Below are 26,646 nucleotides of genomic sequence, written 5' to 3' on the forward strand. Positions count from 1 at the left end.
TCTCGAATCGCTTTGATTTTTGTTTTTGCAACTTGTATTCACTGCCCCCCATACGACAGTACAAGTTTCCATACTTCCCGAGAAAATAGCCTGAAAACTGCAAAAAACCCCTATGACACCGTGTGAGGTTGTTGGAGCGCAAGATAACTCTCGAACGGATCTGCCGATTCGGTCCAAAATTTGGCCTTAGTAATATTTAGTCCAAACATAGTTTAAGTTCTAAGATAAGTCATATCGGTCAACTCCTTCAGGTACCTCCCCCACAAAAGTTCAAAAATGTTCGGAAAATTTGTTCGTACGGTAACTCTTGAAGGGAGTGGCCGAGTTGGTCCATACTTTACACATCGTAATTTATCTACAAGATATAGATCAGGTTCAAATGTGGACTATATTTGTCCACTCCATCCGGTACCTCCCACACAAAATTTCAGATAAGTTCACCTTAAGACCTGCTATCGAATCACTTTGATTTTTATTGAAGCAACTTCATTCACTGCCTCAATTGCGATGGTAAAAGTTTTTTCAGGGGCAAGTCCATACTTCTTGAGCAAACTGCCCGAAGGGTGTAAAAACCCCCTATGGCGCCATATGTAGTGGCTGGAGATCCACGTCCATGATGGTCACTGTAGATCCATTCCTTTTAATATCTCCTCCTCAGAACTTTTGATCTTTAATCCTAATCAACATTTTTGTCGGTTCAAAAGCCCAAAATTTTTAAAAACCCCTAAATACATACGTTTTTTGGGAAAAAATTGTTGTTTATTTATATTTCTGTCAGCAAAGCCGACTGATACTTTTTTACTTATTTAATGTACCTTTCCTCGCGGGCAATTTAGAATTGAGTATCCGATTTGACCAAAACTTTTTGCACATTGTAAAATTTTTCCAAAACATCAAGTTCCAAGAAGAGGTCTCTATCGGGAAACATCTTAGCGTAGCTCCCTCACAAAAGTTTATAATTTTGACTTGAGTTCAACTCCTTCCGGTACCTCTCTCCCTCCATTACAAAAGTTCACATTTTTTGTTAAAGTGCAGTTTACGGGCTGTTCGATGGTCGTTTTGACATCTTCATCGAAGATATTCCTAGTGATTCTTATTACAATGATATACATTTTACCAAAAGCCCTACAAAATCCTACGGATACCAGCTAAAAAAGACTGGTTGGCACAATGACAACCGAATGAATCCCAAAGTTTCAAGTTTCAAGATTTTGACCTTTAATTCCTTCAGGTAGCCTCCTCTGCAAAAGTTAAACGCTTTTGCGCTCGTGTCGAAGTTTTAAAGGTGGGATTGGGTATGCCCACTGATTGTCTTACTAATCTTCGATCCGATTTCTAAGGGATTTTTTTGTTCGGCTGTTGTCGAAAAACGAAGTGATTTGTTGTAAAATTCGAATATTTGCATAATTTGAACTCTTATAATATAATTTTATCATATAGAGGGTTATTCTGAACGAAAATTTCCCGTGAATTTTTTCTTTCTGACGCACAGTGGTTCGGGAATTGATTTTCCTGGCCAAATCCCCAAATTTTTGTCATCACCGATTGTTAATTTCTATATGGGATTGGATAGTAAACAGATTGAAACTAAGGAAACCAAAAAATTAGGTAAACATATTGGAAGGAATGTTAGCTGTCTATAGACATTGTGATCTTGACTACATGGTAATCTTTTTGCTAGTTAAATCCAATACTTCTTGAGATTATGGAACCCTCAAATTTATATTCCTTTAATTAGTAAAAATGTTTACTCTAGATCTTTTTTGGTCAGGGTAGCTCGATGTTGGAATACACTGCCTGTTGAACTACGGATTTTCTCTCATAGTAATAATGCTTTTCGCTTGAAAATTTTGAGACATTTCCTAGGTAATAATTAACTTTTCTGTCACTTACTGGGTACATTTTGTTGTTTAATGAAATTTTGTATATTGATTTATGGCTGGGGAGCCAACTAACATAAAAACTAAACATTAACTTTTGTGTATTTATTGATTGATTTTATTATTGTACCTTTAACTCAGGCTTTTGTATCATATATGAATTTGAAAATAAATAAATAAATAAATGTCCCAAAATATTAGGTCCACTCCTGGCAGACGGATATTTTCTATACTTCTCTCGGTAATGGTCCAAATGTTGAAAGTAAATATTCTTGGAATAGACAAATGACGAAGGGTTTTATACCCTCAGCCTTTAGGCTAGAAAGGGTATATACACTTTCATACGGGCGAAATGTGCCTCATCGAAATAATGGTTTTAGACCCTAAGTATGTTTGGACGATTTTGAGTTGATTTATCCATGTCCGTCCGTCTGTCTGGCTGGATGGAGCACACGATAACTCTCGAACGGATCAACCGATTCGGTCCAAAATTTGGCTTTCCTAATACTTTGTCCAAATTTATTATTTTAAGTTGGAAGATGGGTTATATCGGTCCACTTCTTCCGGTACCTCCCCCACAAAAGTTCGATTTGTGCGCACGATAACTCTTGAATGGAGTAACCGATTTGGTCCATACTTTGCCCATCCTGAAATGTGTACCAGACTTAGATAAGGTTTAAATATTGACTCAATCGGTGCACTCCTTCGGGTAGCTCCCACACAAAATTTCGGAAAAGTTCAGATTAGGGCCTGCTCTCGAATCGCTTTGATTTCTATTGTAGCAACTTGTATTCACTGCCCCTCATACGACGGTACAAGTTTCATCAGGGGGAAGTCCCTACTTACTGAGAAAATAGCCTGAAATTTGAAAAAAAAAACCCTATGACACCGTGTGTAGTTGTTGGAGCTCAAGATAACTCTTGAACGGATCTGCCTATTCGGTCCAACATTTGGCTTTCGTAAACTTAGTTTAAGTTCGAAGATAAGCCATATTGGTTCACTCCTTCAGGTACCTCCCCCACAAAAGTTCAAAAATGTTCGGAAAAATTATGCGCATGATAACTCTTGAAGGGAGTGGCCGATGTGGTCCATACTTTACACATCCTAATATATCTATCAGGTATAGATCAGGTTCGAATATGGTCTATATTTGTCCACTAATTCGGGTACCTCCCACCCAAAATTTCGGATAAGTTCGCTTTAAGGCCTGCTCTCGAATCACTTTGATGTTTGTCGAAGCAACTTGTATTCGTTGACCCCTTTAAGATGGTACATTTTTTCAGGGGCAGGTAAATACTTTCTGAGAAAATAGCCCGAACATTTTAAAAATACCCATGGCACAGTGTGTAGTGGCTGAGCGCGCTAAAGCACTCGAACTGGTCAACAGATTTGGTCCGAAATTTCGCCTTCGTCTTATTTTGTTCAAAAAAAGTTCAACATTTTTGTTTAAGGGCAGTTTAGGGTCGGTTCGAAGATCCTTGGGAAATGTATACCGATGCTATTCATTGTGGCACTTTACATCAATATTATGTTTTCCGTGGACAAGCTCATGCTTCCTGGCATACTACTCCATGCGATATCTATCGAAATAAGATCCACTTTAAAAATGGACTATGTCGGTTAATTCCCTCAAGTAATTCCTCCTCAACACTTTTGAACTTTAATCCTAATCCACATTTTTGTCTGTAAGTTCAAATTTTCAAAAAGGGAAACAAAATTCTGAAAAGGCCTTAAATACTTAAATACATTCGATCTGTTCGTAGATGAAAGTTTCAAATCACATAGACTGAGGATATATCTCTGTCGGCAAAGCCGACTGATACTTTTTTACTTGTTTTGATTTTGATTGAATTGATTGGATCTGTCAGTGGAATAAGTGGGGCCCATTGGTCATGATACATACGCATTGTCGACATGGGGGCTTAAGATGAGTTTAAGCATTAAGCTCGGATCGGGACCAAATTTTTTTCCACAGGTAGGTCTCGTTACCCTGATAACAAATATATATAACATTTATTGCGGAAGTCCATATTTCCGAGATATGGGTCTCCGAAGTTCCGAAAATTCTCTTGTTAAATGTCGGTTACTTCGAGAAAAATTTCCAATTCAAAAGATATTTTGTTCCCGTGCCCCAGATTTGCACCTGTCCATAGTAGAAAGTCTTAAAACCCCGGCCGAAGGCCGGTTATATATGAAAAATATAAATTTATCTGACCTTAATGCTTAAACTCAACTTGCTTCATTTTGTATGTTAGGTACCCGAAATTGTGGACCCGACTATGTATGGACTGTGTTCTTCAACATAAGACAACAAATAATTTTCGAAATTTTGCAAGTGGTGGTAGTAGTAACTCCTTGAATAAAATCCAAATTGTTACTATGCTCAACTCTAAAAGACATTATAAACTTTTTCTGTAACTTCCTCTTCTACGCAGAGGTTTTGGGACCTTTGCAGGCAGTAGTAGTATACAAACATATACACTTCAACACAATAACACGATTACTTTAACCAACGATTACTCAATATTATCAAAACTGCCCTTTTATTATGCGGTTAATCAATTTCCTCAAAGCGGGGGGATTCCCAACGAAGCACTTGCATGTTATCAAGTTATTGTTGTTGGTTTCTCATATTCTTTCTTTGTATTCTACCGCCAGTGATTGTTTTAACATTCAGAAGTGAAGTTAATAACTGCCTGCGGCATTATTTACAACATTTTTTTCTGTAAAAAAATAATACGCATTAACATGGAGAATATTGTGGTTCGTAGTCGAATTTGGAAATGTCGCAAATGTCATCATCCTATACATTCGAGGTATTTCCTCTAAAAATGGTTGAATTTTGATAAAACATATAATTTCTACTTTTTTTTATTAATTTCTCCTTCGATATTTTGCAAATGTGGTTGGGCCAAAATGAATTTGGTTATTTGGTAAAGGGCTGCTAAAAAGGGAGTTTCCCGAATTATTTTTTGCGCCAAAAGTCTTGTTACATTAAAAAACGATTTCGAAAGCAACAACAATCTTGGACGTCAGACATTGCCTTTGTGAAAACAATTACCCATTGTGAATTTCAAATTCAATCCCCTTCTCATTGTGTATACCTAGGAAATTCCCAGTCTAATTGGGAATTTTGTTCCAATATAATTAACATCGTATGTGGTATTATAAATGATTATCAGATTTCTTTTACCTGAGAACTATTAGAATATTTATCTTCCATCTCTTTTTGTGCGCCCCTTTTGCCCACCAGTCTGGTGGCTAATCATTTTCATTGAATTTCACTTTCAAATCATATGTTTTATTCAACAATGGAATGAAAGAATGCTTAGAATAGGAAAAACAACAAAACCCAACATATGTAGGCTTTCTGTTTACCAAACGAACAGGCAAAACAAAGCGGCAAAATTTCCCAAAAAATATGTTGTGTTGTTGCAAAAAGAGGCGGCATTTTATTCTGCAATTATTTCTCATAATGCGAGAGTTTACAAAGTCGTCAACATCAATCCTTATTTAACATTTCAACGATCAACAACTATTTAGAAAGAAAGAAAAAATAAATCAAAACACATCCTCTAGTCATGGATTATTTTCAACAAATAAATTTAATATTTTCTGGTGATGACCATCAATGTCTACTGGAGTCTCAATTATCTTCATTGAATTTCAGAAAAGTTACAACTACCAAAGTTTCTACTCCAGCAGTAAAGAAGACAACAAAAACAACAAATATGTCAGATTGGGGAGACAATGACACTGAGGTAAGTTGCACTTAAACTTTCATGGTAGCTTTTTCTTACTAATTTTCTCTAATATTTATTTCTTCAGGTGATTGGAGGCAAAGGTTTCACCTCCAATGAGAAATATAAATCAAACGACGATTACCAAAACGAGGATGACGTTGGAGGAGATACCAACAATGATGATGGCGGTTATGGTAATAATCGTCGTAATGGATTTGGCGGCGGTGGTAGAGGACGCAATGGTGGCGGTCGTGGAGGAGGTATGTAATAGATTTTTATAACCTTTGGTAAATTGTAATGCTTAAAGTAGATATTTGTGAAATCAGAATGCTCTATATATAGTAGTTGTGGATAACCGCAAACTGAATACACAACCACCGACATAAATTGTCATTTGAATGACTTGGCTGGCTCGCTTGGTACCAAATACCACGGTTTCCATTAAGCTTCTTTTTAAAGAAGAGTCAATCTTGGAAGACCAAAATGTAATCCGATACAAATTGAAAAATGAAACGTAAAAAAAAGGACTGTATGATTCTTTCGTAGAAAACTATTATTTACAAATAGCTCTATTTAATAGAGTGAATTTACTCCTGGGCTTCGCATTGAAATTCTTAGTCTCCGCATAATTGTAGATGATCATTTAATCTTCTCATAGAGAACCACTTATTGTACTCAAAGAAGATAATTAACATTTTCATAAAGGGTTATTTGCGTAAAAACATGTCCCTGTAGATTTCCCTGTAGATGTTCGTAACAAAAGAAGGTTAAACAAAATTAAAAATTGGATATTTCATCTGAATTTTTTTGTGCTTCTAACTAAATGGGCGAGTTAATTAGGATCTTCATATTGCATACCGGATATGCTTAGAGTGTCTACTATATACAGTCAGTCCAGTATAAAAATTTGTAACAAAAAGTACGAGTTAATTAGGATCTTCATATTGCATACCGGATATGCTTAGGGTGTCTACTATATATAGTCCAGTACAAAAATATGTAACATAAAGTACATAGCCATAACCTAAAAATAATTGAAGACTGTTGTATTGGGATGGGGGGATGTAGTGGTCTACATTTGGTCTTCTTGCAGAATAAAATACTTTTTCATTAAGACCTTTTAGTCTCTATTAGAAGACTTGGTGTTTTTTTGGCTTAAGATGAGTTTAAGCATTAAGCTCGGATCGATACCAAATTTTTTCCACAGGTAGGTCTCGTTACCCTGATCACAAATATACATATAACATTTTTTTGCGGAAGTCCATACTTCTCGAGATATGGGCCTCCAAAGTTCCGAAAACTCCCTTGTTAAATGTCGGCTACTTAGAGAAAATTTTTAATTTAAAAGAAAATGTTGCTCCCGTTCCCTAGATTGGCTCCTGTCCATAGCAGAAAGTCTTAAATCCCCGGCCGAAGGCCGGCTATATAAAAAAAAATTATAATTTTTTTTTTATTGGATTTATTGGATTTATTGGATTTTTTTGTACTTGTTGAAAGATCCATCATTTGGTATTCTATCAGGAGACCTTTTACTCTTCTATAAGTAGATATTTTTGGTCTTCTATAGGAAGACCTTTTAGTATTCTATATGGAAATTTGTTTATCTTCTATGAATTCTTGATCTTCTCTAAGTAGACATTTTGGTCTGCTATGAGTCTTTCGGAAAACTTTTTCTTATTCTGTAAAAGGCCTTCCATTAGAAGACATTTTGGCTTTCTATAAGAAGACATTTTGATCTTTTTGGAGAAGACCGTTTAATATTCTGTACGTAGGCCTTTTGGTTGTCTACTCGTAGAATGTCGTCAGTCTTTTCGTGGAAGAACATTTGATATTTTCATAGAAGGTAATTTGGTCTTATTTTCAAAAGAACTATGAGAAGGTATTATGACATGACCTTCAACAAGAATTTTTTTGAATTAGAAATGAATAGCAATTAGGAATTTGGACGTCATTTGGAATGGTATTAGGTTAGGTTTAAAGATTGCGCAGGCATAATTCATTCCAGCTACTTTACTCGGAGATCCTACTACGTCCATTGTGTTCATTTTGAAAATATGTAGGGGGTAGGAGAGGACAGGCAGAGGGAATGACAGTAAAGAGGTTGAAGGAGAGTATACATATGTAACAGAGAGGTAAACAACATAAGGTAGTTTGTTGATCTTGCTTGGCCTAGGATGACCCACCCCCTAGCCACTTCGGCTTCCTGCAGTAGCTTAATAGGGCTGCACGGCATATGAAGGAAAAAAAGATATTTTTTACAGTGTTTTTATACCCTCAGCCTTTATTCTAAAGAGGGTATATTCACTTTGATACGATGAAAATGTGCCTCATCGAAATAATGGTTTTAGCCCCCCAAGTATGTTTGTACGAAATGTGTTTCAGACAATTTGGAGTCGATTTAGCAATGTCCGTCCGTCTGTCTGGCTGGCTGGTGCGCACGATAACTCACGAGCAGATGACCGATTTAGTCCAAAATTTGGCCTTCGTAATATTTTGTCCAAACTTAGTTTAAGTTCGAAGATGGGTCATATTGGTCCACTCCTTCCGGTACCTCCCCCACAAAATTTCGGATAAGTTCAGTTTAGGACCTGCTCTCGAATCGTTTTGATTTTTGTTTTAGCAACTTGTATTCACCGCCCCCTACACGTTGGTAAAAGTTTCATCAGGGGCAAGTCATACTTCCTGAGAAAATAGCCTGAAAGTTGCAAAAAACCCTATGACACCGTGTGAGGTGGTTGGAGCGCAAGATAATTCTCGAACGGATCTGCCGATTCTCGAAATTTCTACCAGACTTAGATGTGGTTTCAATATGGACTCAATCGGTCCACTCCTTCTGGTACCTCCCACACAAAATTTCGGATAAGTTCAGTTTAGGACCTGCTCTCGAATCGCTTTAATTTTTGTTTTAGCAACTTGTATCCACCGTCCCCTACACGTCGGTAAAAGTTTCATCAGGGGCAAGTCCATACTTCCTGAGAAAATAGCCTGAAAGATGCAAAAAAACCCTATGACACCGTGTGAGGTGGTTGGAGCGCAAGATAACTCTCGAACGGATCTGCCGATTCGGTCCAAAATTTGGCCTTCGTAATATTTTGTCCAAACATAGTTTAAATTTGAAGATAAGCCATATCGGTCCACTCCTTCAGGTACCCCCACAAAAGTTCAAAAATGTTGTGCCCAAGATAACTCTTGAAGGGAGTGACCGATGTAATCCATACTTTGCACATCTTAATATATATACCAGATATACATAGATAGATAGATACATAGATCAGGTTCGAATATGGACTATATTTGTCTACTCCTTCTGGTACCTCTCCTTCTGGTACCTCTATATTTGTCTACTCCTTCTGGACCTCTCACACACAATTTCGGATAAGTTCACTTTAAGACCTGCTCTCAAATCACTTTGATTTTTGTTGAAGCGATTTGCATTCGCTACCTGCATTACAACGGTAAAAGTTTTTTCAGGGGCAAGTCCATATTTCTTAGGAAAACAGCCCGAAAGGTGTAAAAAATTCCTATGTCACCATATGTGGCTGTCGGAGAGCACGATAACTCTCGAACTGATCAACCGATTTGGTCGAACATTTGGTCTTCGTCATATTATATCCAAACTTAGTTTCATGGGGCAACACCGGTCCACGACTTCCTGTACTTCTCCCCAATATTTAAAAAATGTCACTAAAATGCTAGGACGATATCACTTGAATGGGGCAACCAATTTGGTCCAAACTTTGGATCTCTTCATATTTTGTCAACATTTAGTTTAACTTGCCTATGGGTACCTCTCCCACAAAGGTTCTACATTTGTGTCTTAGTGCAGTTAATTCCTAATCCACATTTTTTTCGGCAAGTTCAAATGTCCAAAAAGGGCCTGAATAGACCTTAAATACATTCGATCTGTCCGTAGGTGAAAGTTTCACTTCACATTGGCTGAGGGCATATATCTGTCGGCAAAGCCGACTGACACTTTTTGACTTGTTTTAATTGACTTATATCTCCGGCACAAAAAGTGATATGAAGGAAGTATTTACGCAGCCTTTTAGTGCATTTAGTCGACAATTTAGAAACACGATATAATAAAATAATCAACCCGTTTACATTGTTGAAAAATTAAATTAGCTAAAATACTAAGAATTTTAGCACCAAGCGAAAGTCGTACAGCAATTATAAAGACAAAGTATTTATTAATATATTTATATAATCCTTCTGAATATTTCTGGATTTAGAATATCTTTCACCAGTTTTGTACATCTGCAGTGAAAAATATGTCGCCGCTTCTATACGATGATTATACGAAGATATCTTAGGTGTCTTTTGACTTCTATCAGAAAACTTTTTCGACTTCTGTAAAAGGCCTTCCATTAGAAGAGCCATTTGTGAAGTCCTTTTGGTTTTCTATAAGAAAATATGTTTTTATTATGGTTTTTGTTGACCTTTGATCGCTAAGTTTTTCTTTCAATAAGAAAATATGTTTTTATTATGGTTTTTGTTGACCTTTGATCGCTAAGTTTTTCTTTCAATAAGAAAATATGTTTATCTTCTATATAAGGAGATGTTTGGTCATCATCTATAAGAGGACCTTTTTTGGTCGTTCATAAGGATGTTTTTTCGTCTAATATTGGAGGAGCTTCTAGTCTTCTATTATAATCCAGTTGGCCTTCCATTCGAAGACCGTTTGGTCTTCCATAAGTAAACCTTTGGTCTTCTATAAGAAGACTTATTTGGTCCCCTATAAGAATACATTTTGGTCTTTTATAAAAATACATTTGGCCTTCTGTAAGAAGTCCTTTGGGTCTTCTATTAGAACCTACTTTTGGTCTTCTTTTAGAATGCTTTTTGGTCTTCGATGCAAAAAACTTCTGGGCTTTTATTAGAAAACCTTACTGATGGACTTCTCTAAGAAGACCTATTTGCCTTCTCTAAGAACAACTTTTCGTCTTTTATAAGAAGAATTTTAGTCTCCTAGAAGAAGACCCTTCGGTCTTCTATAAAAAGGTCGTTTGGTTTATTCATCTCCGAGAAGACCTTTTGGTCAGTAAAAGGCCTTCCATTAAACGAAACATTAGAAAACCTTTTGGTTTTCTGTAGGAAAACATTTTGATCTTTTATAAGAAGACATTTTGATTTTCTATAAGCAAAAGTAAAGTCGTAAGGCATGTGTCGTATCGTTTTGGTACAATTTTTTCGGGGAGAGTCGTCCCTACTTCCTTAGATAATGACGTAATAGCTTAAAAAACAGTATTTTCAATCGTACATTAAGTTCCAAGAAGGTCTATCTTACGTCAGACAACGCCTTCACCTTTCATAAGAAAACATCTTGGCCTTCTAAGAAAACATTTTGAAATCTCAAATCCGTTTCAAACAATTTTTAGTCGATTTAGCCTTGTCTGTCCGTCTTTCTAGCCGATTTGTTTCAAGCCTTGTCCTCCTAAGGATATCTTCCACGCAAAAAATCAAAAATGTTCTTGATAATGGTGCGTACTATATATCACGAGCGGATCAACCGATGTTGACCTCGGTGCCACCGTGGTGCAATGGTATGCACACCCGCTTGCACACATAAGGTCGTGGGTTCGATTCCCCGGCCAGGCAACATCAAAACACTTTTCAACGTTGGCAAAATACCCCTCAGTAATGTTGGCGACATTTCCTGAGTATTTCAGCCATGTAAAACTTCTCTACAAAAGTGGTGTCTTAGACACGCCGTTCGGACTCGGCGATAAACTGTAGGTCCCATATCATTGAGCTAATATGAATCGGGGTGCACTCATTGATATGAGAGAAGTCTCCCTTGTCCCTTATGGGATGTTTGTGGAACAATTATATTATTATTATAATCAAGTTCGAAGCTGGGTCTGCTCCAACGGGTACCTTCCCCACAAAGGTTTAAAAATTGTCGCCAAAACTATGCAAATTAAAAATCTCGAAGGGTAATATCTCGTCAATGTGCACATCAGGGACTATTCGGGTCCACTCCTTAGTACCTCCCAAAGCACAAAATTTCAAAAATTTCACAAAAATGGACTTGAAGGATTTGTGTGGAAATTAATTTTTTTTCAGCAGGTTGGTCTCGCTGCCCTTATATTACGATGGTAAATTTTTTTCGGTGTCAAGTCTAGTCTGATATCCTAAGATAAAGAATGGCCCGCCCAAAGACTTTATAAAATTCTGACGTCTCCAAATGAAATGACGGGGCGGGTTCTTTGTACCGGATTGATCGAAACTAAGTGTTGCGGCCAACGGCTGCCTGCCAAATCAGCATAGAATCTATGCTGTAACAACAACAGCTAAGCACAATAATTTTACAAATTTACGTATCCGAAAGTTCTTTGTACATTGTAAAAACATCAAGTTCCAAGAAGGTCTATAACAGACAACAACTTCGGGTATACGTCCTTCTTTTACATTTTCGATCGAATGCAATTCAAGGGTTCTAGGATCGTTTTAATTTTTCTTACCGATGGTAATCTTTACAGCGATATATATTTTTTTCGTGGACAAGTCCATGCTTCCTGACTTAAAAAATGGTCTAACAATCCTAGGCATGATAACTATCGAAAGATGTTACTGGAATAGGTCAAACCCTAGAATATTTATCCCAAACTTAAATCAAGTTCGAAGGTGGACTATTTCGAACATCATCCTCTGGTATCACCTTCTGGACAATCCCACGGTTCTTTCATACCGGATTGACCCGAAACCATAGTGTTTCGGTCAGCTGCTGCCAACCAAGCATCAAACCAATGCTTCTAGGTCGGTTTATATGCTGCCATAACAACAATCACCTTCTGGTACCACTCGATTGAGTGCAGTTTAAGGATTGTTCGAGGACCTTTTTTTAAATATTCACTGAAGGTACCACCTTAAATAACTGCTGCAAGTACATCCATCGTACACAAAAATTCAAAGATTTTAAAAATTTTCCCACAAGTGCAGTTTAAGGCCACCTATCGGATAGTTTTGAATATTTTACAGCTGGTAGTCCTCCTCGTGCATATTACAAAGTTAAAGTTATAACTTTTGGGCAAGTTTATACAAGTTTCTACTTCTTGAGATATTTACCCTTAAGCGGCAAAAACTAGTGGGCAACATAACCTACGAAGGGATTACCCTACCCGACTTAGTCCAAACTTTGCCCATTTTAGTACATAGTTTTTCCAAACTTACATCTAATTTAATTTTCCAAATTAATGTTGCTCTTATCTTTCAGGTCGCAATTTTGGAAACAATCGCCGCAACAATGACGACGAAGATAACGAAAATGGAGAATCCAATGGTAAGTGTGATAATAACTTTAAATAATTCTAAAACACTAAAAAAATATAATTGTAAACGTTAATTGCCGTTAATTTAGGCATCAAGTTTGATGTTTAATCTTCATTTATCTCCGGTAAAGTTTTTGTTGTTTTTGTGATAGCAAATTATATAGTATTTTTGTGTATGTACATTTGGTGATATAATTTGTTGTGACGTTTTGTTTTTGTTCTTAGTTGTGAAAACAACTGTTGAAGATTCCTATCCTAGGAATCCAATATTTGATTTAATACCTAAAAGACAACCGGGAGAAGATGAATCTAGTCTAATAAGAAAATTTGTTGATACACTTACGGAAATGTTGCGGAAAGGGACAATTTTACAAAAATTTGTACTTCTCAAATATATAATGGAACTCTATAATAGATTGTTGGAAAAGGAAGAGGCCAAATTGAGACCAAAGACAGCTAAATCGGGGCCGCCACAGTCGCTACGAAAAGGAAAATTACCAAAAATACCTACAACGACAATTAATATGGGCGACGACAATGATGCAACTCAGGTTCAACAGGTGGTGATGGTGGGGGGCAATGAAGGACAAAATCAGCAGCAATCAATTGAAGCAGCAGCAGATGTTCCCCTAATTACAATCACAACAGAAACTGGTGACATGGTAGCTGATGAACCTAGTCGCCTGGTTACAAATAATATCAGTGATGATGATTTATATTTAATTCCTCCTACAACTGATTTATTCGAGGATGGAACAATGGGCGAGAAAGACAATGATTTGGCTTTTAATTTTGTGGGAAAATATTTAGATGACATTGATGAGTTTGCCCAAGATTTGGAATGTTTTAATGTTGATGTAACTAATTCACCCTTAACCATGTCTCAACAAATTTTGGAGTTAAGCGGAAGTAATAGTCCGCCGCCAGTGGTTGTCGAACAAGATGGAATAGTGGCAAAACAAACGAAAGGAACAGCCAATGCACCACCACCAACACAAGAAGGTTTTCACACTCCAAAAACACGTTATAGTCTAAGACCCAGATCATCAGCTTTGCTAGCTTCACTAGCACCTGATACTCCACCAAGCCGACGTTCCGGTTTGCGTAGAGTACCTTCCACCGAAACACCACAACGCCCTCAGCATCAACGTAGACGACGTATTCTGACTGAAGAAGAATATAGTTTACGTTTTCCCATAGCTAAGCGTAAAATTGTATCAATCGCAACCTTGCCAATGCCTCGAAATAATATAAGTAGTCGTAACATCATTTCGTATTTCCCCATGGATCTAACACTTTTGCGTGAAGAATTTTCCCATGAGCTACATGGCAGATCAAGTTTGCCAATGGAAACAAGTGTAAATAGAGAAACCGATCCATCTTTAATTATCGTATCACTTGAACAATCTAACAATCACCAAAATATGCAACATCTTCAGCCGCCACAATCGAATCAATTTTCTTCTCATCTTCATGTTTCAACATTGGATCCAGTTCGTCAAGCTGATTCCAATTTGATGAGAGATCAACAACAGCAGCACTTGCTAGTGCCGCCACAACCTCAACAGACTCAACAATCGAATATTTCAGCAATGGATGACATTCGTCAAGCACCATCTCATATGGTGATGGAGGAGGCGGCGGCAGGTTTAACAAATTTATCTCTACCACTAAAAATGACATCACAGAAAGAAGTAACAGAGAATCTTCCAGCATCAGCTTTGGCTGGAGTATCGAATGACAGTTTAAATTTGGGAAATGAAGAACCAGTTATTCCTTCTGGTATACCAGCACCACCACCAGTTGATCATTCTAGGGGGTAAATTTGATCGATTTTATGTTTTCCTTTTCTCTGTTACAAATTTCAATTGATCTGAGGAATGAAATGCTTATTGTCAAAATGAAGTATCACAACACAGTATTTTTTTCTGATGGCATTTTTCATTCCTTGGATCCGATGAATTTTCCTCCTATTTCTTTTTTAGTGGTAAACTTGTAGCGTTTAAAATCTTCCAGATATACACGTATTTTTTCTCCTCCAATACTTCCTCTACTTTGATCCTTATTTCCTCATAACAATTTAGTTGTCTCCTCACTCAAGGTGCAGAACAGGCCTACTCTGGCTTGCCCATCGTCCCTCTTCCTCAACACACAGGTGGTTACTATTTCCTAATTTCTGACTTCCACGTTTAAAAAAAGATTCTTTAAAAAATCCACCGTTTTAAAAAAAATGTTCTTTAAAAAATTCACCGTGTTTTAAAAAATAATATTCTTTAAAAAAATCTACGATTTTGTAGAAAAATATTCTTCTAAAAAATCCACGATTTTGTAGAAAAATATTCTTCTAAAAAATCCACGATTTTGTAGAAAAATATTCTTCTAAAAAATCTACGATTTTATAAAAAAAATATTCTTTAAAAATCCAGGATTTTATAAAAAATATTCTTTAAGAAATCCACGATTTTATAAAAAATATTCTTTAAGAAATCCAGGATTTTATAAAAAATATTCTTTAAAAATCCAGGATTTTATAAAAAATATTCTTTAAGAAATCCACGATTTTATAAAAAATATTCTTAAGAAATCCAGGATTTTATAAAAAATATTCTTTAAAAAATCCACGATTTTATAAAAAATATTCTTTAAAAAATCCACAATTTTGTAAAAAAATATTCTTTAAAAAATCCACGATTTTATAAAAAATATAAAAAATATTCTTTAAAAAATCCACGATTTTATAAAAAATATTCTTTATAAAATTCACGATTTTATAAAAAATATTCCTTATAAAATTCACGATTTTATAAAAAATATTCTTTAAAAAATCCACGATTTTGTTAAAAAATATTTTGAAAAATCCACAATTTTGTAAAAAAATATTTTGAAAAATCCACAATTTTGTAAAAAATATTCTTTAAAAAATTCACGATTTTATAAAAAATATTATAAAAAATATTCTTCAAAAAATCCACGATTTTGTAAAAAATATTCTTTAAAAAATCCACGATTTTGTAAAAAATATTCTTTAAAAAATCCACAATTTTGTAAAAAATATTCTTTAAAAAATTCACGATTTTGTAAAAAATATTCTTTAAAAAATTCACGATTTTATAAAAAATATTATAAAAAATATTCTTTAAAAAATCCACGATTTTGTAAAAAATATTCTTTAAAAAATCCACGATTTTGTAAAAAATATTCTTTAAAAAAATCCACGATTTTGTAAAAAATATTCTTTAAAAAATCCACGATTTTGTAAAAAATATTCTTTAAAAAATCCACGATTTTGTAAAAAATATTCTTTAAAAAATCCACGATTTATTGAAAAAATATTCTTTAAAAAATCCACGATTTATTGAAAAAATATTCTTTAAAAAATCCACGATTTATTGAAAAAAAATATTCTTTAAAAAATCCACGATTTATTGAAAAAATATTCTTTAAAAAATCCACGATTTATTGAAAAAATATTCTTTAAAAATCCACGATTTATTGAAAAAATATTCTTTAAAAAATCCACGATTTATTGAAAAAATATTCTTTAAAAAATCCACGATTTATTGAAAAAATATTCTTTAAAAAATCCACGATTTATTGAAAAAATATTCTTTAAAAAATCCACGATTTATTGAAAAAATATTCTTTAAAAAATCCACGATTTATTGAAAAAATATTCCAATTTGATGAGAGATCAACAACAGCAGCACTTGCTAGTGCCGCCACAACCTCAACAGACTCAACAATCGAATATTTCAGCAATGGATGACATTCGTCAAGCACCATCTCATATGGTGATGGAGGAGGCGGCGGCAGGTTTAACAAATTTATCTCTACCACTAAAAATGACATCACAGAAAGAAGTAACAGAGAATCTTCCAGCATCAGCTTTGGCTGGAGTATCGAATGACAGTTTAAATTTGGGAAATGAAGAACCAGTTATTCCTTCTGGTATACCAGCACCACCACCAGTTGATCATTCTAGGGGGTAAATTTGATCGATTTTATGTTTTCCTTTTCTCTGTTACAAATTTCAATTGATCTGAGGAATGAAATGCTTATTGTCAAAATGAAGTATCACAACACAGTATTTTTTTCTGATGGCATTTTTCATTCCTTGGATCCGATGAATTTTCCTCCTATTTCTTTTTTAGTGGTAAACTTGTAGCGTTTAAAATCTTCCAGATATACACGTATTTTTTCTCCTCCAATACTTCCTCTACTTTGATCCTTATTTCCTCATAACAATTTAGTTGTCTCCTCACTCAAGGTGCAGAACAGGCCTACTCTGGCTTGCCCATCGTCCCTCTTCCTCAACACACAGGTGGTTACTATTTCCTAATTTCTGACTTCCACGTTTAAAAAAAGATTCTTTAAAAAATCCACCGTTTTAAAAAAAATGTTCTTTAAAAAATTCACCGTGTTTTAAAAAATAATATTCTTTAAAAAAATCTACGATTTTGTAGAAAAATATTCTTCTAAAAAATCCACGATTTTGTAGAAAAATATTCTTCTAAAAAATCCACGATTTTGTAGAAAAATATTCTTCTAAAAAATCTACGATTTTATAAAAAAAATATTCTTTAAAAATCCAGGATTTTATAAAAAATATTCTTTAAGAAATCCACGATTTTATAAAAAATATTCTTTAAGAAATCCAGGATTTTATAAAAAATATTCTTTAAAAATCCAGGATTTTATAAAAAATATTCTTTAAGAAATCCACGATTTTATAAAAAATATTCTTAAGAAATCCAGGATTTTATAAAAAATATTCTTTAAAAAATCCACGATTTTATAAAAAATATTCTTTAAAAAATCCACAATTTTGTAAAAAAATATTCTTTAAAAAATCCACGATTTTATAAAAAATATAAAAAATATTCTTTAAAAAATCCACGATTTTATAAAAAATATTCTTTATAAAATTCACGATTTTATAAAAAATATTCCTTATAAAATTCACGATTTTATAAAAAATATTCTTTAAAAAATCCACGATTTTGTTAAAAAATATTTTGAAAAATCCACAATTTTGTAAAAAAATATTTTGAAAAATCCACAATTTTGTAAAAATATTCTTTAAAAAATTCACGATTTTATAAAAAATATTATAAAAAATATTCTTCAAAAAATCCACGATTTTGTAAAAAATATTCTTTAAAAAATCCACGATTTTGTAAAAAATATTCTTTAAAAAATCCACAATTTTGTAAAAAATATTCTTTAAAAAATTCACGATTTTGTAAAAAATATTCTTTAAAAAATTCACGATTTTATAAAAAATATTATAAAAAATATTCTTTAAAAAATCCACGATTTTGTAAAAAATATTCTTTAAAAAATCCACGATTTTGTAAAAAATATTCTTTAAAAAATCCACGATTTTGTAAAAAATATTCTTTAAAAAATCCACGATTTTGTAAAAAATATTCTTTAAAAAATCCACGATTTTGTAAAAAATATTCTTTAAAAAATCCACGATTTATTGAAAAAATATTCTTTAAAAAATCCACGATTTATTGAAAAAATATTCTTTAAAAAATCCACGATTTATTGAAAAAAAAAATATTCTTTAAAAAATCCACGATTTATTGAAAAAATATTCTTTAAAAAATCCACGATTTATTGAAAAAATATTCTTTAAAAATCCACGATTTATTGAAAAAATATTCTTTAAAAAATCCACGATTTATTGAAAAAATATTCTTTAAAAAATCCACGATTTATTGAAAAAATATTCTTTAAAAAATCCACGATTTATTGAAAAAATATTCTTTAAAAAATCCACGATTTATTGAAAAAATATTCATTAAAAAATCCACGATTTATTGAAAAAATATTCTTTAAAAAATCCACGATTTATTGAAAAAATATTCTTTAAAAAATCCACGATTTATTGAAAAAATATTCTTTAAAAAATCCACGATTTATTGAAAAAATATTCTTTAAAAAATCCACGATTTATTGAAAAAATATTCTTTAAAAAATCCACGATTTATTGAAAAAATATTCTTTAAAAAATCCACGATTTATTGAAAAAATATTCTTTAAAAAATCCACGATTTATTGAAAAAATATTCTTTAAAAAATCCACGATTTATTGAAAAAATATTCTTTAAAAAATCCACGATTTATTGAAAAAATATTCTTTAAAAAATCCACGATTTATTGAAAAAATATTCTTTAAAAAATCCACGATTTATTGAAAAAATATTCTTTAAAAAATCCACGATTTATTGAAAAAATATTCTTTAAAAAATCCACGATTTATTGAAAAAATATTCTTTAAAAAATCCACGATTTATTGAAAAAATATTCTTTAAAAAATCCACGATTTATTGAAAAAATATTCTTTAAAAAATCCACGATTTATTGAAAAAATATTCTTTAAAAAATCCACGATTTATTGAAAAAATATTCTTTAAAAAATCCACGATTTATTGAAAAAATATTCTTTAAAAAATCCACGATTTATTGAAAAAATATTCTTTAAAAAATCCACGATTTATTGAAAAAATATTCTTTAAAAAATCCACGATTTATTGAAAAAATATTCTTTAAAAAATCCACGATTTATTGAAAAAATATTCTTTAAAAAATCCACGATTTATTGAAAAAATATTCTTTAAAAAATCCACGATTTATTGAAAAAATATTCTTTAAAAAATCCACGATTTATTGAAAAAATATTCTTTAAAAAATCCACGATTTATTGAAAAAATATTCTTTAAAAAATCCACGATTTATTGAAAAAATATTCCAATTTGATGAGAGATCAACAACAGCAGCACTTGCTAGTGCCGCCACAACCTCAACAGACTCAACAATCGAATATTTCAGCAATGGATGACATTCGTCAAGCACCATCTCATATGGTGATGGAGGAGGCGGCGGCAGGTTTAACAAATTTATCTCTACCACTAAAAATGACATCACAGAAAGAAGTAACAGAGAATCTTCCAGCATCAGCTTTGGCTGGAGTATCGAATGACAGTTTAAATTTGGGAAATGAAGAACCAGTTATTCCTTCTGGTATACCAGCACCACCACCAGTTGATCATTCTAGGGGGTAAATTTGATCGATTTTATGTTTTCCTTTTCTCTGTTACAAATTTCAATTGATCTGAGGAATGAAATGCTTATTGTCAAAATGAAGTATCACAACACAGTATTTTTTTCTGATGGCATTTTTCATTCCTTGGATCCGATGAATTTTCCTCCTATTTCTTTTTTAGTGGTAAACTTGTAGCGTTTAAAATCTTCCAGATATACACGTATTTTTTCTCCTCCAATACTTCCTCTACTTTGATCCTTATTTCCTCATAACAATTTAGTTGTCTCCTCACTCAAGGTGCAGAACAGGCCTACTCTGGCTTGCCCATCGTCCCTCTTCCTCAACACACAGGTGGTTACTATTTCCTAATTTCTGACTTCCACGTTTAAAAAAAGATTCTTTAAAAAATCCACCGTTTTAAAAAAAATGTTCTTTAAAAAATTCACCGTGTTTTAAAAAATAATATTCTTTAAAAAAATCTACGATTTTGTAGAAAAATATTCTTCTAAAAAATCCACGATTTTGTAGAAAAATATTCTTCTAAAAAATCTACGATTTTATAAAAAAAAATATTCTTTAAAAATCCAGGATTTTATAAAAAATATTCTTTAAGAAATCCACGATTTTATAAAAAATATTCTTTAAGAAATCCAGGATTTTATAAAAAATATTCTTTAAAAATCCAGGATTTTATAAAAAATATTCTTTAAGAAATCCACGATTTTATAAAAAATATTCTTAAGAAATCCAGGATTTTATAAAAAATATTCTTTAAAAAATCCACGATTTTATAAAAAATATTCTTTAAAAAATCCACAATTTTGTAAAAAAATATTCTTTAAAAAATCCACGATTTTATAAAAAATATAAAAAATATTCTTTAAAAAATCCACGATTTTATAAAAAATATTCTTTATAAAATTCACGATTTTATAAAAAATATTCCTTATAAAATTCACGATTTTATAAAAAATATTCTTTAAAAAATCCACGATTTTGTTAAAAAATATTTTGAAAAATCCACAATTTTGTAAAAAAATATTTTGAAAAATCCACAATTTTGTAAAAAATATTCTTTAAAAAATTCACGATTTTATAAAAAATATTATAAAAAATATTCTTCAAAAAATCCACGATTTTGTAAAAAATATTCTTTAAAAAATCCACGATTTTGTAAAAAATATTCTTTAAAAAATCCACAATTTTGTAAAAAATATTCTTTAAAAAATTCACGATTTTGTAAAAAATATTCTTTAAAAAATTCACGATTTTATAAAAAATATTATAAAAAATATTCTTTAAAAAATCCACGATTTTGTAAAAAATATTCTTTAAAAAATCCACGATTTTGTAAAAAATATTCTTTAAAAAATCCACGATTTTGTAAAAAATATTCTTTAAAAAATCCACGATTTTGTAAAAAATATTCTTTAAAAAATCCACGATTTATTGAAAAAATATTCTTTAAAAAATCCACGATTTATTGAAAAAATATTCTTTAAAAAATCCACGATTTATTGAAAAAATATTCTTTAAAAAATCCACGATTTATTGAAAAAAAATATTCTTTAAAAAATCCACGATTTATTGAAAAAATATTCTTTAAAAAATCCACGATTTATTGAAAAAATATTCTTTAAAAATCCACGATTTATTGAAAAAATATTCTTTAAAAAATCCACGATTTATTGAAAAAATATTCTTTAAAAAATCCACGATTTATTGAAAAAATATTCTTTAAAAAATCCACGATTTATTGAAAAAATATTCTTTAAAAAATCCACGATTTATTGAAAAAATATTCTTTAAAAAATCCACGATTTATTGAAAAAATATTCTTTAAAAAATCCACGATTTATTGAAAAAATATTCTTTAAAAAATCCACGATTTATTGAAAAAATATTCATTAAAAAATCCACGATTTATTGAAAAAATATTCTTTAAAAAATCCACGATTTATTGAAAAAATATTCTTTAAAAAATCCACGATTTATTGAAAAAATATTCTTTAAAAAATCCACGATTTATTGAAAAAATATTCTTTAAAAAATCCACGATTTATTGAAAAAATATTCTTTAAAAAATCCACGATTTATTGAAAAAATATTCTTTAAAAAATCCACGATTTATTGAAAAAATATTCTTTAAAAAATCCACGATTTATTGAAAAAATATTCTTTAAAAAATCCACGATTTATTGAAAAAATATTCTTTAAAAAATCCACGATTTATTGAAAAAATATTCTTTAAAAAATCCACGATTTATTGAAAAAATATTCTTTAAAAAATCCACGATTTATTGAAAAAATATTCTTTAAAAAATCCACGATTTATTGAAAAAATATTCTTTAAAAAATCCACGATTTATTGAAAAAATATTCTTTAAAAAATCCACGATTTATTGAAAAAATATTCTTTAAAAAATCCACGATTTATTGAAAAAATATTCTTTAAAAAATCCACGATTTATTGAAAAAATATTCTTTAAAAAACCCACGATTTATTGAAAAAATATTCTTTAAAAAATCCACGATTTATTGAAAAAATATTCTTTAAAAAATCCACGATTTATTGAAAAAATATTCTTTAAAAAATCCACGATTTATTGAAAAAATATTCTTTAAAAAATCCACGATTTATTGAAAAAATATTCTTTAAAAAATCCACGATTTATTGAAAAAATATTCTTTAAAAAATCCACGATTTATTGAAAAAATATTCTTTAAAAAATCCACGATTTATTGAAAAAAATATTCTTTAAAAAATCCACGATTTATTGAAAAAATATTCTTTAAAAAATCCACGATTTATTGAAAAAATATTCTTTAAAAAATCCACGATTTATTGAAAAAATATTCTTTAAAAAATCCACGATTTATTGAAAAAATATTCTTTAAAAAATCCACGATTTATTGAAAAAATATTCTTTAAAAAATCCACGATTTATTGAAAAAATATTCTTTAAAAAATCCACGATTTATTGAAAAAATATTCTTTAAAAAATCCACGATTTATTGAAAAAATATTCTTTAAAAAATCCACGATTTATTGAAAAAATATTCTTTAAAAAATCCACGATTTATTGAAAAAATATTCTTTAAAAAATCCACGATTTATTGAAAAAATATTCTTTAAAAAATCCACGATTTATTGAAAAAATATTCTTTAAAAAATCCACGATTTATTGAAAAAATATTCTTTAAAAAATCCACGATTTATTGAAAAAATATTCTTTAAAAAATCCACGATTTATTGAAAAAATATTCTTTAAAAAATCCACGATTTATTGAAAAAATATTCTTTAAAAAATCCACGATTTATTGAAAAAATATTCTTTAAAAAATCCACGATTTATTGAAAAAATATTCTTTAAAAAATCCACGATTTATTGAAAAAATATTCTTTAAAAAATCCACGATTTATTGAAAAAATATTCTTTAAAAAATCCACGATTTATTGAAAAAATATTCTTTAAAAAATCCACGATTTATTGAAAAAATATTCTTTAAAAAATCCACGATTTTATACAAAATATTATAAAAATATTCTTTAAAAAATCCACGATTTTATAAAAATATTCTTTAAAAAATCCACGATTTTATAAAAAATATTCTTTAAAAAATCCACGATTTTATAAAAAATATTCTTTAAAAAATCCACGATTTTATAAAAATATTCTTTAAAAAATCCACGATTTTATAAAAAATATTCTTTAAAAAATCCACGATATTTGAAAAAATATTCTTTAAAAAATCCGCGATATTTGAAAAAATATTCTTTAAAAAATCCACGATTTGGAAAAAAATTCTTTAAAAAACCCACGACTTTGTGAAAAATATTCTTTAAAAAAATCTATGATTTTGACAAAAGTATTCTTTAAAAAAACACGTTGTTGGGGAAATATTCTTTAAAGAATCCACGATTTTTGGGGAAATATTCTGAAAAAAATCCACGATTTTGCGAAAAATATTCTCTATGAAAAAAAACCAAGATATTTGAAAAAATATTCTTTAAAAAATCCACGATTTAGAAAAAAAAAATTTTATAAAAAACCCACGTTTTTGGGAAAAATATTCATTAAAAAATCCACGATTTTCGGAAATAATATTCTTAATAACCAATAAAAAATAATCTTTGAAAATCCACGTTTTTGTGAAAAATATTTTTAAAAAAATCAGCGTTTTTTCGGAAAAATATTCTGGTATGTTCTGAGACACACTTCACCTCTCATGTAGATGGTCCACTAAAGACATGAGGAGGCATCCCCGTTGCAGTTCTCAGGGCGGCGATCTGACAGGTTTGAATATTTTTCCATCGCGTTGCACACTGTGGTCACTCTCACTGCACATTCCTCTTTAGCCTCCTCATCTTCACGTTGATTCTAAAAGAAAATCCTACTTCTAAATTCTTCATTTTTTTGACATCCTTCTTTCTTAGTAATTCCCGTCTAGTCTCGGTATGATATTCCAAAAATTTGTAGACATCTGACCTCTTTTTGTAATCTCAGTAGAGTCCCTATTTCAATTATATTCCCCTTCTCAATCTGTCCTTTGTTACTACTTTTTGGTCTAACAGTTTACGTCCAATTTCCATTAAATATGATGTGTGTACTCTTCTTCTTCTCCACAATTAGAGATCAAAGTGGTGAGATTCCAGTTGACATTAATCTTATGCCTCCACCACCAGCACCACTTATTGAAGATGTAGAATCAGGAATTATAGATATACAACTTCCACCTTCCGCTACATTAGAAAGAGAAGCAATTACTTCATTGGAACAAGTTCCGAAACCTCCTGAAGTTATTGCCGATGAAATGCGAATGCCACCACCACCGCCTCCCCCACCAACAACAGATGTAATCACAAAAACAAATTTGGATAAAACCATACATAATGCCACGAAACCACCTCTCACTACACCAGACAGTGGAGTGCCAATAACAACCGCAACTAGTTCCGCATTGGCGTCTACCCTCCAAAACCCACTGCAAACAGGTCCCACCCCAGATAGTGGCATACCACCCCTCAGCATCACTACTGAAGGCAATTTATCTAATTTGAAAACACCTTTCGAGAAGGGTGCTATTACCGCCGCTGGTGGTGCAACATCCTCCATAGATGAACAACAATTTTATTCAAATTTAGAGGGCTCCAGAACAGATTCTTCTCGTATGGCATCGACACCCGTGGCTCGTCCTGAGCTCAGATCAGTAACATCAGAACGTAAATCGTTTATGGAAGCCATTGATATACATCAATCAACTGCCACTGAACAACCATTTACAAGCAGACTGTCAAAGATATTAGAAGAACATGCTGTGCGCCCATCTCAAGAGCTAATTCCATTAGCAGCAGTACCTCATGATGGGGGTCCACCTCAAGAACTAATTCCAACAGCAATACCTGAATTGTCACAAGGAACTAATCTATCTTCCCAAGCAACTGCTGAAGATGGGGGCGGCTGGTATCGAGATTGGTTGGCTATACTTAGGGAAAGACAACAAAATGTTAGTTACACTCATACAACTGTCCCTCAACGGAAGAAACGTCCACGTCCAAGACCCCGACGATTAAATGTTGATGAGGAGGAACCACCAAGCACCGCTGCTAATGCAGGTGATCAAGCGGCTGTAGCTGTTGCAGGTGGGGTTGCTTCTGAGGGGGCAACAGCTGCTGCTGTAGAAGCATTTTTCAGTAATTTCTTAAACGAAACAAGAGCTCCACAACAACCACCACCAGTTACTGATGAAAATGACAACAATATGACAAATGGTTTTGCTGCAGCTGCTGCTCCTCCACATCCACCTCCTGATGATGATTTACCCTCGTTGCCACCTTCACAAGAATCTGCATATCATCAATTTGTACGTGAAAATACCGATGATCTTTCATTGATTTGGGAAAATATTGAAAGTTGCTATGCTCTATTGGGGCAACATATTAACCATATAGAAAATGAATCGACTGACGACGAAGACGGCCATCTTCAGGAAGCTTTTCGAAAATATGATATTCAAACACTTTTGAATGCCCCGCGAAAACGTTTAAATGTCAAACTCAATATTATACAAAATCTTATACGCCACAACTCGTTCGATTTCACCAAGTTGCCGTGCATCGAGGATCGTCTGTCGGCAGCTATGGGATTTGCTTTTATTTTGGAACTTAAGGCGGCCGGTTTTATATCTTTAAGTAGTGATGGCTGTACTGTGGCCTTGTTGTAGAAAGTATTTCGTATTTGTATACATACAATGTGTCCTTTCTTTGTGCTTGTTCATGTTATTTTTTTATGTTTATTTTTGAGGTTATGTTCCTCATTTATGTTTGAAGTTATGTTTTTGTTTTGTGTTTGAAGTTATGTTTCTTTGTATGTTTTAATTATATTTTATGAATATTAAATATGTCTTTGGTTCTAATTTTAAATATGTAGTACTGTTTTTACTAACTCCAAATAACACATTGGAGGACTATCATCATCCATCCATATCCATCAAAATCTGGATGTTATTAACGGTTTTCTTAGGAATTGCTGTGGAGGTGTATTTTCAAAAAGTATTTCAAGTATTTTCACGAACCCATCACAACGAGGAAATGGACGTTTTAAAGGGTCAACCAAAAATAATCTTTAAAAATATTCACGATTTTGGGGAAAAATATTCTTCGAAAAATTCTACGATTTTGGGAAAAATATTCTTTA

At 31.7% G+C, this 26,646-nt stretch overlaps 3 protein-coding genes across 5 annotated transcripts in view; all 3 read left to right on the forward strand.

Moving 5' to 3' along the window:
- The window catches only part of vas (ATP-dependent RNA helicase vasa), a 92,103-nt gene that overhangs the window by 49,246 nt on the left and 16,211 nt on the right, over positions 1-26,646 (forward strand). For 2 of the 3 annotated variants that reach the window (XM_073967564.1, XM_073967565.1), the window contains exons 3-5: positions 5,551-5,641; positions 5,709-5,883; positions 12,840-12,905. In XM_073967564.1, the coding sequence (XP_073823665.1) occupies positions 5,612-5,641; positions 5,709-5,883; positions 12,840-12,905 (271 nt within the window). In that variant the 5' untranslated portion in view covers positions 5,551-5,611. Of the gene's footprint in view, positions 1-4,449; positions 4,697-5,550; positions 5,642-5,708; positions 5,884-12,839; positions 12,906-26,646 lie in introns of those variants that run through there. The other variant, XM_073967563.1, reaches the window with a different exon arrangement.
- LOC141393932 (uncharacterized) lies at positions 13,128-16,762 on the forward strand. Its single transcript, XM_073967567.1, has 2 exons — positions 13,128-14,713; positions 16,629-16,762. Exons 1-2 carry the CDS (start codon positions 13,242-13,244, stop codon positions 16,687-16,689), a joined length of 1,533 nt encoding a protein of 510 aa, XP_073823668.1. The 5' UTR covers positions 13,128-13,241; the 3' UTR covers positions 16,690-16,762.
- LOC141393931 (uncharacterized) lies at positions 19,722-26,205 on the forward strand. The gene is made up of 2 exons (XM_073967566.1): positions 19,722-19,963; positions 24,583-26,205. Exons 1-2 carry the CDS (start codon positions 19,737-19,739, stop codon positions 26,171-26,173), a joined length of 1,818 nt encoding a protein of 605 aa, XP_073823667.1. The 5' UTR covers positions 19,722-19,736; the 3' UTR covers positions 26,174-26,205.

The sequence above is a fragment of the Musca autumnalis genome, unplaced genomic scaffold (genome assembly GCF_047663935.1).
Source record: "Musca autumnalis isolate F117 unplaced genomic scaffold, ASM4766393v1 scaffold_2, whole genome shotgun sequence".
Classification (NCBI taxonomy): Eukaryota; Metazoa; Arthropoda; class Insecta; order Diptera; family Muscidae; genus Musca; species Musca autumnalis.